This window comes from Camelina sativa, chromosome 11, assembly GCF_000633955.1.
Source record: "Camelina sativa cultivar DH55 chromosome 11, Cs, whole genome shotgun sequence".
Lineage (NCBI taxonomy): Eukaryota > Viridiplantae > Streptophyta > Magnoliopsida > Brassicales > Brassicaceae > Camelina > Camelina sativa.
Window position 1 is genome coordinate 11831000 of NC_025695.1, and position 14126 is coordinate 11845125.

Sequence of the window (14126 nt, forward strand, 5' to 3'; positions counted from 1 at the left end):
CCCAAAAAAAGTAGAAATTAAATAGAAGTTTACAAACTGTACGAAAAAGCTTATGTGGCTTCATCATCATGTGACTTGTGTTTTATAGAATAAATGATATTTATATATATGTAATAAATACGAGCATTATTCTTGTTCTTAAAATAAAAGTTGACAAGTTAATGAATGTATCATAAATTTTTTTTTAAAAAAAACAAAATTGAAATTTACTTGTTTACCACACGCTTTTAGTTTCAGTTTAAATATAGTTTTGAATAGATTTCAATTTTGTTCATAGAGATGTAAGTCCATGACCTATCTTAGAAGAACAGTTAGCGAGTATCTCATTGTGCTTTGTGCAACGATCACACTCATTCACACTGTCGTACTTCTTTAATATGACGACGGGTACTCAGATCTCATTGTATCCTGATCCGGTTATGAATTGACGCGTAATCCATTTCATTGTTTTCGTTTGTGAGTGTCGTAGTCAAGTTTTCCTTATTTGTTAGTTATGCTAAAGGAATAAATTGTTCTATATAGGGAGAGCAGAATCAAATAGGGTTTGGTCTAGAAGATCATGATGAGTATGGGGTTATGTATGCGTTGCTGGCAAATGTTTGTTCCTGTACATGATTAGTCCCCAACTTCGAAGAGTTGAACTTCTTTATGAACCGGCCATGTACATGTACTAACAAAATGACTTGTTACCCCCCAAAAAAAAAAAATTGCAATACAGATTATATAATATTAGTTTAGATGCAATATATAGTTAGCTAAAGTATGATTCTTGCTACTATTCGAATATATGTATGTGTAAACATTTCTACAGGAACTACACCTTAGCTTTATTAAAATGGGGTTTCGAAAATTACAATATACTTGTATAATCCCATCTAATACGAAATTATAAACGGCGGCAATGGAGAAGTATAGCACGTCTACTGATATCGGACCTTTTACATAATAATAAAAAGATCGGAATCTTAAGCAAACTATATAATTTAACGGGTACAAACAAAAATATCGACCCGATCAAATACAAAATGCATCACACGTATGTGGTAGATCTAATTACTTTTCGAAGGCAGAAAAAGAGCTTCGAACCTCGGCAAGAAAATTCTTAGAACTGCTAGATCCGGATATAGAAACCGAACTAGAAGAAGACGAAGAAGCTGAATAAACATGATGATGATGAGATGTTTTCGCCATCATCATCGTCGTACCACCATTGAAACAATCGTTCTCTTCTTCTTTGATTGTGTCTAGCTTCTGCTTCGCTGCTCTGTGCCTCCTCATCACTGTCACGAATTGAGGTGGAGCAACCTCGGATACAAACCTAGCTAGACGAGAAGTTGCCATTTTTTTCTTTCTTTTCCGATAATTAACAAGAACAATGTGTAAAGAAATCAAAGGAATGAGAGAGATATATATTTTGGTTTTGATTTATGAAAATGCTTGAGATATGAAACTCATATATATATATATATATATATATATATATGAAGATGAATTTGTCAATTACCCACGTCGTAGGGCATTTGTTTTTAACGTTTTGTACCGTCAAAAGCTTTTGGTATTCAATGCACAGACACGTGTATTGTAAGTTTTAATTTTGTTTGTCGTGAGCTATTCAACTCAAAATTTGAAACGTTTTTTTTAATTAATGACTTTTAAAACCAATGGTCTTCTCTATATTACTCTTGTTTAACAAATCGTCGATTATGAGTACATTAGGTGTAATTAAACTAATTATTTACAAATAACACACTCTACGGAAACACAGTACTATCTATGTTTTATATAATTAGTGCCTTGATTAAAAAAAATGAAATGTGACACTTTATCTTTAGTAGTAAATTAATTCATATAAACCATATTAGCTAACACACTATGTGGTTATACAATGCGTTTGCCAAGTTTTGAAAACGATATGTAGAGATACTGAAATTAAATGAATTAAGTTCAAAAAGAGAACGTGGCAAAATCGTTGTGGAAGAGTCATCTCTATCTCTGTCGGAATCGATGCCTGACAAAATCTAGCTTTTTATCTCATTTGTGTTAACCGGTCGTATGATAACCCACGTATGAGCTACCAAAATCTGAACGTTTTGTCAATGTCCTTGTTAAGTTGAGATTTTTCTTTAATATCCATTAAAGATTTTTTTTCTAATAAGTGGCCGTGTGGCTATGGAAAATCTGAGTGAATAACATGTAATGTATTTATTTAATGTTATTTTTAGGTAGTTCAACATATATTCATAATTACATATAAAATTTATTTATTTATTCAAAGACACATTTATCAACAATAAATTCAAATTTAAAGAAAGATATTCATTAAAGACTATAAATGTTATATTTAAAAAAAAATATTTCAATTGATTTCTATGTATTACAACATTTTTTATTGGTCATATCTTATAGAAAAAAAACTTAATTTACTTGGATTTACCTATCTACTTGACTACTAGATGATTGACACTTTAGGACTACTTTTGTAACAGTAATTTTTATGTATAACACAATAATTGCTATGAAATTATGGTCATTTCAGATACTACTACAGTATTAAGTATAAGAATAATTATATTTATCATTGTTAACTACTTCCTATGTTTTTTATTAGCTGTCTTTTAAGGTTGTTTCACACAGATTAAAAAAACCATTAATTTTTTTGTTTTATTTCTTTTAAAGATATTTTCTAATTTTTTGATGTTTGTGTAAGGCGCGTCTAGCCCTATCGAACGAAGGAAGTGAGCTGGTTAATCGCAGAGTTCTTCACTACTCCTAGAGGCCCTGGATTCTAGCGGGGACTTCCGGCGCTGTATCACTCCATAAATTCTTCGATTCGATTGGTTAAAACATTAAAACAATTGAATAAAATTGAAATATTTATCAAATATTTATATTGAAAATCTAAAACGACAAATATTATGACACAAAATTTTAACTCTAAAATGACAATTAATAAAAAACGGAGAGAGTACTTATGTAATTATCTATGATTTTTTCCCCCGGTTTCTTTAGCCAATCATTAAACATTTATATCTAAATTTACGAATTATGAATAGCATTATAATCTTTTTCAAAAAAAAAAAAAAAGGAATAGTATTATAATCATATTGAATATTTGGGTTGACTAGGAAAATAGAAACTGATTCTCAAACCGAATCGAGGATACAAAATCAGTTTATCAAACCGAAACTTATACACTTTGGAAAGTGTATTTTGTAAAATGATAATTGTATCATATAGTTTTCAAGAAATTATCAAATGCCACGCTAAACTTAAAATTGTGTACGTATTCTCGATCGAGAATACATGCCGATTTTTTTTTTTCTTTTCTTTTGTGCAAAACATACCGATTTCTATTGGACGCATTTTGGTTTGGGCCGTTTGGTTCAAGTACTTAGCAAATGAGAAAGTAGCAGATTTGCAACAACAACAAAAAAAAGGCATTGGTGACGCTTAGATTATATATTATTACAAGAAGAAAAAAAAGATCAAACAACTGATGTCTGAATCTTTTGGGATACAAAGATGCAAACTTAAATAACTAAAAAAGACCCAAAAAACAAAAAACAGAACGAGACATTAACTTAAGACATAGAGAACATGTAATACGATAAATTCAAGGACCATGTTTTTTCCAAATTGTTAAGAAGATCTAATCAAACAGGTGCTTCTGATCTTTGTTGCCGTTGTTGCTGTTCGTCTCGGTGTCTGAAGATCCTCTGCTTCCACTAGAGCTTGCTTCATGATTCACATTCATAGTGTTGTTGATGCTTTGGTTCCACTTGTGCAGGTCCACTTGATTTATGAAACAAGTGTTATGATTATTAACATATCCACCACCAATTGATTGGTTGATAAAAGGATTACCAATCAAATCATTGCCAACATCGTAATAATCTTGTTGAAACGAGTCCTCACCAAAATCCAAGCGATCCAGCACTATTGGTCGATGACCTCGAACTTGAGGCACATTGGTTACACCACGAAGTTCAGCCAAATAACCCAAATGCTTCCCAAGAACGGCAGCAACAGCAGCAGGAGAAGAAGAACCACCAAAAAGTCCAACAGACTCGTTGTTTTCATGAACAAGCCTGAAAGGTTGATGATTAATTGGTTGGTGCTCAAAGAAAGCCACCTGAGAAACAGAGGATTGTTCTATCCTTGGACGCTTGGGCTTACGGCAACCTCCACCAACCGGGACGTTCCTCAAAGTCCCACCTTGAGTCCAGTATCGACGACATTCCTTGCAGAAGTAGCGCGGCTGAGACATGCTATAGTTGTTAAAGTAGCAGAACTTGGTGTTGAAAGAGCTACACCTTGCACACACTTGCGGTGGGGGCTTCTCTCCGTTCAGTTGGTTCTCTCCCTTTGCCAAAACATTCACGTTATCCATTTCTCTCAAGAACTATTTGATTCTCTCTTAAGAAAAAGAAAAAAAAAAGTCTTAAATTATAAGACCTTGTTGTTGCTAGCTATGCTCTGTTTTGTGTTGTGGAAGGTGTGAAGGTGTCTTCTTATATAGGTTCTTGGGCGTGGAAATTTAAGAAGAGATACGTTTTGGAGTTTAGGAGAGTGAGATTATGAGCAAAACGTGTCACAGATTTTGTATTAATAAAATCTGAAGATCTATCTACACACCATAAACCTTAGGCTAAGCTTAGTCAAAGATGCAAAGCACTTTCTTAATTTTAACTCTTGTCTCTATATGAAAAAGTTTAAGAATCAAGAAGCTATACTTAAATTGGTCAAATCCCACATACAGAAGAGAATCTAGGGTCATTGAGTGTTTAATGACAATATAAGGCAAACCAAACATGCAATGCATGGTTTTATGATAAGTGAGAGTGTGAAAACACGTGTGCTCACGCTTTATCTCACGGTGTATAATTATAAAATTTTGGCAGAATTTTCATTATATGATGTTTGAACAATGACTTTTTATAATATAAAAAGACAAAAGACAGTTATTAACCTTAATATGAAATTAATGTTATTTGTTGAGAAAAAAAAAGAAGATAATTAATGTGGGCGCGTATAGTTTACGCGTCCTCTCATTGGTGCAATACAAAATTTCTTACAAATGGTTTATGTGTGGTTTTATTGCTGCTCTTATTGGTGAAGTACAAAATTTCTTACAGATTTATAAATTATGTACAATTGGTAACAATAGAAAGGATCAAAGGATTAGGTAGAAAAAAAATACCCAAAATCTAGTTAAACAAGCATATCAATAGTGTAGAAGAGAAAACTATAAAAGAAGCTGATTAGCTTCGAGTTAGAAGACACTGTGCCTGACCGCAGCATGCTCGTGTTGTCTGTCATTGGCGCATCACGGAAGTGAATTTTTATTTTCATAGAAATTTACAGCACTTAAAATGGATACAATTTAGAGGAATAGAATGGTTATATAGAAAATAATGCATAGCAAGCTAGTATAGTAACAATGTAAAGAATTTCAACTATAACAAAATAACATAATTTCAAGAGTCTGTAAAACACCAAGATAAATTAACTGTAACTTTGTTGATTTGAACACTAAATTAAACAAACATCATGACCTTCGAACAGCAAATTTTCTATGGCCCGAACGAAGATTGACATAAGTACATAACAAAATAAAAGCTTAGTACTCGTAAAAATAAATAACCATAGATTCCCTAGTCCTATTTAGTTATATACTATTGTATCTCACATTGACATTGTCACATACATGAGACCACATTTAGTTTGAAAACAGAGAATAAACTGAAAACAGAACACAAAGTATAGATTCCCTTGTCTTATTTAGTTATATACTAATGTATCTCACATTGTCACATACATGAGACCAAGTTTAGTTTGAAAACAGAGAATAAACCGAAAACAGAGCAACACAAAGATATGTCTTCCTCATTAGTTAAATGTTATGAAATCATCCTCTTTCCGATCTTTCTCCTCTTGTTTCTTCCATTTCGACTTGGTATGATCTTCCACGCTTTTATCGATATCAGCCCGTGCCTTCTCCGCATCATCTTCCGGCCCAACCACAGCTTCAGTCACGGTTTGAGCAGCATTTTTGGTACTCTCCCAAGCTCCTTTCACAGTCTCCTTCGTTTTCTCTCCAAGCTCCTCAGCTTTACCCTTCACAGTCTCCTTAATCCCTTCTGCCTTCTCCTTAGTATCTTCTCCATACTCTTTGACCTTCTCTTTCGCATCTCGAGCTTTCGCTTTTGCGTCGTCCATTGTATCCTCAGCATAATCCTTAGCTCTTTCTTTTGTATCTTCAGCTTTATCCGCTGCCTTAGACGCACCTTCGTTCACCTTGTCTTTAGTCCGTTCCGCATAATCCTTAGCCGTCTCTTTTGCGTTGTAAGCTGTGTCCTTTGCTTGCTCTTTTGTTTCGTAGGCTTTATCCTTTGCTTGCTCTTTTGTCTCGTAGGCTTTATCTGCAGCTTTGCTCGCTCCTTCGTTAGCCTTGTCTTTAGCCGCTTGGGCATAGTTTTCTCCAGTATCCTCCCTCCATTTCTTTGAACCGTAAGCTGAATCAGCCCTCGAATCTCTAGCGCCATCTAGCGGATCTCTCCCCTGAAAATAAACATAACAAGGTACGAACTAGTAGTATCAGTAGCTTGACCAACACGTTAACCTAAGAGCTACATATATCATTTCTTAATTCTTAAGCAGGACCAAAGCCTAGTCTAACTATAATATATAGAACAACCGCTAAATATGCAATAATAGTTCAATAGAGTATCATATAAAGTTAGCTAGGACTGGCTCGATAAGGTATAATAGAAATGCTCAATCACGTGCTCTCTCACACTCTCTTGAATCATACTCACAAAATAACACACATGAGACTAGAAACCATATGAAAATGAAAAAAATTGTATATAACCTCGGAATGGCTAACGGAGGAGGCGAAGCAGACGCGAGAGATTTTCCTAGTAGAAGCAGCTAGAGTTGCCGGAGTTTTGATTCCAGGGAAAGCCTTTGAGAGGCCAAAGAGAGCAGTTCTTGTTAGTTGCATCGCCGCCATTTTCAATCAAATCAAGAAACACAATAATTTTTTCTTCGAAATTCTTAGACTTTTTGTTTTTGCTATATGAGATACAATGGGATAGAGATCCCTCTTCTTCCTCTTCTTCTTCTTCTTCTTCTCTAATTGCAGTGCGTCTTCAAGGTCGGTTTCTCTAATACGTTGCACCTTAACAGAGAAGCTGGCAGCACAAGCATGTGACACGTGTAGATTTTGACGACACGTGTTTAACACGTCAACAGTTTTGGTTTTTTCACTAATTAAGCGCACCGTTTTTATGTGGGTTAGGTTAATGTAAATTACCCATTTAGGGTAAATATAATACAACTCAATTGACTAACATAATAAAAGGCCCATGAGATTATTTCTTTTTCTTAGAGGACCAATTCCTTTTTTTTTACACACTTTTTATTTTCTTTATATTTGCTTTAATCACAGACCCTAAAATTAGCCTTTCATTTTAACTTTCGAAGGGTTTGATCAGATTCATCAGTTTCGACAAACAACAAACCCTAAAGCACGTCTCAATCTCTCTTTCACAATCCAAAAACTCATTGATCAACCAAAAAAAAAAATCAAGTTTCTGTTTTCGATTCCAATCCCTTGCTTCATTCTTTCTCTAAGGTTTGTCTAGATTGACTAAACCCTATGTATAGAAAATCTCATCGAGTGGAAACCCTAATTTTTGGGGGAATCAGCCTTGTCTATTACGCAAACTCTAATTCTATATAAATTTTTTATCAATGAAGTTACTTTGTGTCCATGATCTTCTGAGTCTCATGATGTCGATTTTGATTTTCTCATGATGTGACCTATGAATAGGGATCGTAGTTTTTTTTTTTCTTTTTTTTTTATAAAATACAAATATGAATTAGATCTCAGATGAAGTTTTCGTAGTTTTTGAAATTTTGTACATGGCCATATCAAGTAACCAAAGTTTTGTAGTCTCTGCGCATTCAGAATTAATATTGAAAGGTTAAGGTCATTGTTTTTCTCTGTAAAAATTCAGATGGCTCTAAAGGAGCAGCTAGATAAGTTCAACAAACAGCAAGAGAAATGTCAATCTACGCTTTCTAGCATTGCTTCTTCAAGAGAAAGATCGGGGCCTTCGTCGAGGCAGAACGTGCCTCTTCCTGCAGCGATCACTCAGACTAAGCCTGATCCTCCTCTCAGGTTTTCAGACAATACCAAGCAACTTCAGTACATTAACAACATAAGAAATGGTGCTGTTGGAGCTCAAATGAAGCTTGTCATTGATCTTTTGTTGAAGGTTATAATTTTTGTCTCCCTCTCTCTTTGTTCTTCCGTTATATGAGCATGTAATTTATATAATCAAGTTGAGTTGTCTTGTAGACAAGGCAAGCATATACGACAGAGCAAATAAACAAAGCTTGTTACGTTGATATGAATGCCAATAAGGCTGTTCTTGATAGTTTGAGGAAGAATCCTAGAGTGCATTATGACGGAAGAAGGTTCTCTTACAAGGTAATATTCTAAAACATTTCATTCAAGGTTGATTAATTAATTAGTTTTTCATTATCTCTTTAAATTCTGCTACTCTGGCGTCACGTCACAGGCTAGGCACGATGTGAAGGACAAGAGCCAGCTTCGTTCGTTGGTATTCAAATACCAAAATGGGATTGATGTGGCTGATCTCAAAGATGCATACCCAAACATCATGGAAGATTTGCAGGTCAAGCATTGCATTGCATTGCATTGTGTTGTTTAATTTGGGAAATACAAATGCCATTTTGTTAAGTGTTTTAAGGTTGTTTTGTGTGTTTGCAGGCTCTGGCAGCTTCAGGTGACATTTTTTGGATTACAGGAAACACTGTTTCAAAAGAGGGCATTGCGCATCCAAATGAGCCCATCTATCCGTTTAAGATTGATAACGAATTGAAAGCTATATTCCGCGACATGGAAACCCCGAGCGACATGCTAGACGTGGAGAAGGAGCTGCGAAAGATTGGTTTGAGGCCGGCCACAAACACTGCGGAGAGGAGAGCTGCTGAACAGCTCCATGGCGTACCGAATAAACCCATAGATAAGAAGAAGAAGAAACAAGAGATCAGCAAGAGAACCAAACTCACCAATTCTCATATGCCTGAGCTCTTCAACAGCATTAACGCTAGCAGTTCTCGGAACTGAGCCACATACATTGCGCTTTGAAGTTCTTCGTCTCCGGTCCTATTTAATTTTTCCTACTCCAGTTCTCTGAACTAATAAGTCAAAAGAGGAGGAAAGTATTGACATCTATTCTTGATGAAGTACCAAACATATGTTTCTCTTACAAGTTACGATAAAATCAAAATCATGACAAACGAAATAGAGTTCACATTAACAAAGACAACTTGTATTTTGTATAGTGATCATCAAATCATTGAAATATGATCTTGGGCCTCTTGGCATGAGCTAAAGATTCTTGATGATACAGATTCTTCAGTTCTCGAGTCAGCTAAGGGTACCTTAAGGCAAGCCTTTCCACAGTGTGTCTTTGGGACTTGATAACAACTTACTCACTCGAACAGGGATATAAAGGCTAACACACTGACACTGGTGACCAGTATCAGATAGAGAAAAGGTTTGAGGTAGGGAGCAATTGATGATGTGATGTTTATATATACTTTTATTTTAAGAATGAATTAATGCAACTCACTGTTTCTTTATTCACGTTCGAACATTCTCGACACTACAAAATATAGATAAATTCTTTTTATGCAAAAGGATATTACAAAAAAATATTAAATTAATTTAATCTATCAAACATTATGATTGTAGAACCAAACTGATCTTCCATGTGGGTCTTGAACCGGTCTTGAATTTGCCTCAAACCCCTATTGATCATTCAATTAATTAATTAGAAATAAACTAAATCAGTATTATTCCAATGAAGTTACATAATTAATTTCGACTATGTACTTACATCGTCAACGGCTTCCTTCAGAGCTGTAATTTGCTCCATTGATACTGTGTTCACCTACATATACCAATATACGAAAATTTACTGATATTTTGCAGTATTTGTATATAACGAAAAATGAAATATATATGTAATGAATAAAAAAGGTTATCAAATTTATAAAATGAAACAAAAATTATACTAATGCGTACCTTTGTGAGTACGGTCCAAATAACACCTTCAGTGCAAGGAGGAGCAGTTAAAGACCCAATGTATCTATAGATTTTGCTATGAAACCTAGCCTCTCGAGGATCCACCATCCCTATATCTTTCTCTTTTTTCTCCACTCCTTTTATTCCATTTAGTAGCTGCATGTATATTTTATTTTGAAATTTACAAATGATAAAACAAATTTTGAAAATAATATAATCATATATATATATATATATATATGTAAACTGTACCTTTGCGATGAATTCATTAGGTTCACCTAATTTGTAAAGAACACCAATCACTGAATTTTTGCCATGAGCACTCGTGTGAACCATGTGAAGCTCCAAATCGTAACTATAACACATTAAAAAAAATAATCATCTAAAAGTTTTGACAAATTTGGTGTAAGCGAAATTGTTTTTATTTCTTTTGCCATTTGCTGAAAAAAAAAATAATACAAACCTAGTTCCGTTAATGGTATGCTCAGAGGGGGTATGCCAATGGCATTGCACCAATTTATAATCCGTTTGATGTATTGTTACTTTTCCAGCATCTCCTTTCCACGATACCTATTTTTAATTGTATCAAGATTTAAATCACCATAATGTATTATTAATAATATAATTAAGTGGAAAATATAACAACTATGATGAATTAGAAAATGTGTAACTACCATAATGTCATGTCCTCTGTTTACAATTACAGCCGGAGCTGGTTTGTAATCTAATTTCCATGCTTGATCATGAACAAGACTGACTCTTTCGTTGGTAAGATCGATCGGAGATTGAAAATTTCCGGTGTTACAAACTTTCCAATCAGGATTTATGTTACCCCATCCCTCTGGTCCTTTGTCTGTTTTTTGTTTGTATGTATATGATGCTTTGTGGTTGTGGCCTATTTTTTCAAATTATTATAGTAATAAATTCATAATTAAGATCCAAAAAAGATCAGATTACTAGAGTACAATAGGTAGGGATATAGGAATCATACCGAATTCACGAGCATAAACGAGTAGAATATTAGGGGAAAATATATCGAAGAAAAACATTGCAAACAAGAAAATTGTTTTTGTGTTTGGATCCATTTTTAAATAATTCTTTTGAGAATTGATTGTGTTTAATCTTCTTGAGTGTTTTGGACAATGAAAGAGTTAAGAGATATTAACCTATTTATAAAAGAGGCTTTATGGAAAGGTTTGTTTTGTTGTTATTTTGTAACTTTTGCGGTTGCTGCGAAATGCGAATTATTAGTTATTAATTTGGTGCATCTATTGTAAAAAAATAAAACTGATTTCTCAATGATAACCAAAACCAAAAAAAAAAACAGTTCATTGGTTCCATTTGGTTGAGTTTTCTAATTTGGGATTTTATAGTAAGTTTATGTGAGCTATGACAATATGACAAAGATTAAAATCGACCTGGATAATAGAATTGGACTTTTTCATAAGAGAATATGTTGAATAATAACGAACGACTTGAACAAACAAAACATGGCTTATTTGAAATCTCTCTACTTGCATTCTCTAGCTTGCTTCCGTAGATTATGGGCTTTCATCATTTTTTTTAATTTTATTATTAGTAAAAATGTACCGATCGAAAACGAAATGTACATAAAGTTGCATAAAATTACACACATGTGAAAACTTTATAAGGTGAATGTTACATATATAAAGGTACCGAAAACACAAAACCCTAAATGGAGTAAACCATGTGTATTTTATATAGGCTATCTCTTTTGGCCTTCCCTTTAGCTTAACGGCGATTCTCTCACTTGACTTTGGTTGTTCAACTACGATTCTGATTTGCTTAAAAAATGGGACGTGATGATTAGCTACGTACCAAATGTATTTCTGTGTGTAATTAAACAACATTTTCTCGTTATTCTGGTTTTATAGACTAATAGAGATTCTTTGATGGATTGGCTTGGTGATATTTGAATATATTAAAAAAAAAATTGTGAAAGAAAGTGCTATTGATCGAATATATTAATTGTATTAATCTATTATTGTTAGAATAAGTTAACAAGTATTGAATACATCAGGAAGAGGAAGGGTTTGAAGGATATATGACGACTCCTCTCGCCGAGTGCTCAAGGACAAACTCTCTAACCTTACCATTAATCTTGTTGACTAGTCTTTCTCCCTCTCTCTCTGACCATTTTATCTTTAGGTGTTCTTAATTAGAGTATATATGTGCTTAATTAGAGTTAGATTTAGTAGCTTAGACTGCTTGCTTTTATATATATGACAGAGTGGTAAGTGGTTAGTAATCCTACCATATTAATTGGGAAGTACAAATATGAAACTAACTTTAAAATGTGTAAATAAATATAATTAACTAAAAAATACAAAACGCTGACATATCAAATATAAAAAAATCTAGAAAAGTAAAAGAAATTTATTCAAATCAAAAATAATTTTTACTTGAAAAAAATAAAAAAAAATAAAAATTAACAGCTAAGATTTCTAAAAAATACAGATAAAATTTTTTCAAGTAGAGATTATTTTCCTCTTTAATTTTACATTGTCATGCCATTTCTCTCTCTAATAAATTATGGACGAATACTAAATATTTTTTTAAAAATATAAACCAATTAGAAATTCAAAAACTAAGATTTTATATCCAAGTAGATTTCGAACATTTTGTTAAGATTTCGAATTATGATTCTCCTATCATTTTTATTTTATTTTATTTACAAATTGTTTGGAATTATCATATAATACTTATGATTAATAAATATAGATTTTTTTTCTGCATATGTTGTGATTTGAATTTTTAAAAACGAAGATATATTACTTGATCTATGAAAATAAAATGTGTGTTTTAATTTCCACATTGGCGGGTTTGTAAAACTAAATTTATATAGTTGATAAATTTATAAATTTTATTTGCTCACAATTATAATATTAAAATTACTACTTCATATTTCACAAAATAAGGATGCAAATACAACAAAAAAACAATATAAAACTATAATATAAATCAAAAATAAAATGCTATAATATTCTAAAATAATTAGTATTCAAAAAGACTTATAATGATTTACAGAACAATTAAAAATAAATATTATCTCAAACAAAATATATATATATTTTTTAAAAATATAACAATAAACTTTTATTATTATATTGTAACTTTACAAAAAAAAATGTTGACCGGGATATTTCCTAGTGTTAATGTAATCAGGTAACTTTGTTCTTTTCCGATGAGGATTAGTGGAGTATTACTAATGGTATATTGAGGAACATTGCTGATATTGAAACATGAATGGAGTTAACTCATTGCTTTCTTAATTAAAGTTCGAAAAATCTTTGATATTACAAAATAGTATATTTGGTAAAGGGTATTACAAAATAAATGAAATCATTAAATCAAACATTTGGATCGTAGAACCAAACTGATCTTCCCTTTGAGTCTTGAACCGGTCTTGAATTTGTCTCAAACCCCTATTCAGTTGGGTAAATTAATTAATTAATTGGTAATTAAAAAAAAAAACTCAAGTCAATATTTGCTCATGAAATTACTACATAAAGGCAATTTCGACTACTCACATCATCAACGGCTTCCCTCAGAGCTGTGATTTGCTCCATTGATATTGTGTTCACCTACATATACATACACGAAGGATCATGCATATGTAATGAGTTAAGAAGGAAGCTAAGATCATTATATAACAATTTATATAAAAATGAAACAAAAATGTAAATACCCTTTTGACGACAGTCCAAAGAACGCCTTCGGTGCATGGAGGAACAGTGAGAGAGCCAATGTATCTATAGAATTTTCTGGTTTGAAACCTAATCTCTCGAGGATCAATCACACCTAGATCTACCTCTTTGTTTCCCACTGCTTTTATTCCATTTAGTAGCTGCATATATATGTGTGTTATTTTCGAAAATTACAAAATCATCAAGCAAAATCTCTAAAAATACAATATTAAGTATTATACGGTTACCTTTGTGAGGAATTCATTAGGTTTGCCTAGTTTGTAAAGAACTCC

At 32.8% G+C, this 14126-nt stretch overlaps 5 protein-coding genes across 5 annotated transcripts in view; 1 reads left to right on the top strand and 4 right to left on the bottom strand.

The window, feature by feature from the left end:
- Positions 3448-4507, bottom strand: LOC104722960 (dof zinc finger protein DOF4.4-like). Its single transcript, XM_010441228.2, has one exon. The coding sequence runs from the start codon at positions 4388-4390 to the stop codon at positions 3650-3652; it is 741 nt and encodes a 246-aa protein (XP_010439530.1). The 5' UTR covers positions 4391-4507; the 3' UTR covers positions 3448-3649.
- On the bottom strand, positions 5741-7156 carry LOC104722961 (late embryogenesis abundant protein 1-like). Its single transcript, XM_010441229.2, has 2 exons — positions 6875-7156; positions 5741-6561 (listed from the first exon to the last, which is right to left on the bottom strand). Exons 1-2 carry the CDS (start codon positions 7013-7015, stop codon positions 5890-5892), a joined length of 813 nt encoding a protein of 270 aa, XP_010439531.1. The 5' UTR covers positions 7016-7156; the 3' UTR covers positions 5741-5889.
- Positions 7434-9371, top strand: LOC104722962 (transcription initiation factor IIE subunit beta-like). The gene is made up of 5 exons (XM_010441231.2): positions 7434-7639; positions 8025-8285; positions 8369-8500; positions 8592-8708; positions 8804-9371. The coding sequence occupies exons 2-5, from the start codon at positions 8025-8027 to the stop codon at positions 9161-9163; spliced, it is 870 nt and encodes a 289-aa protein (XP_010439533.1). The 5' UTR covers positions 7434-7639; the 3' UTR covers positions 9164-9371.
- On the bottom strand, positions 9775-11211 carry LOC104722963 (alpha carbonic anhydrase 4-like). Its single transcript, XM_010441232.1, has 7 exons — positions 11116-11211; positions 10801-11013; positions 10590-10696; positions 10379-10481; positions 10127-10282; positions 9939-9992; positions 9775-9849 (listed from the first exon to the last, which is right to left on the bottom strand). The coding sequence occupies exons 1-7, from the start codon at positions 11209-11211 to the stop codon at positions 9775-9777; spliced, it is 804 nt and encodes a 267-aa protein (XP_010439534.1).
- The window catches only part of LOC104722964 (alpha carbonic anhydrase 4), a 2803-nt gene continuing 2077 nt past the window's right edge, over positions 13401-14126 (bottom strand). Inside the window, exons 4-6 of the mRNA XM_010441233.1 lie at positions 13836-13994; positions 13678-13731; positions 13401-13572 (exon numbers count right to left, since the gene is read on the bottom strand). Of these exons, the coding sequence (XP_010439535.1) occupies positions 13498-13572; positions 13678-13731; positions 13836-13994 (288 nt within the window). The 3' untranslated portion in view covers positions 13401-13497. The remainder of the gene's footprint in view (positions 13573-13677; positions 13732-13835; positions 13995-14126) is intronic.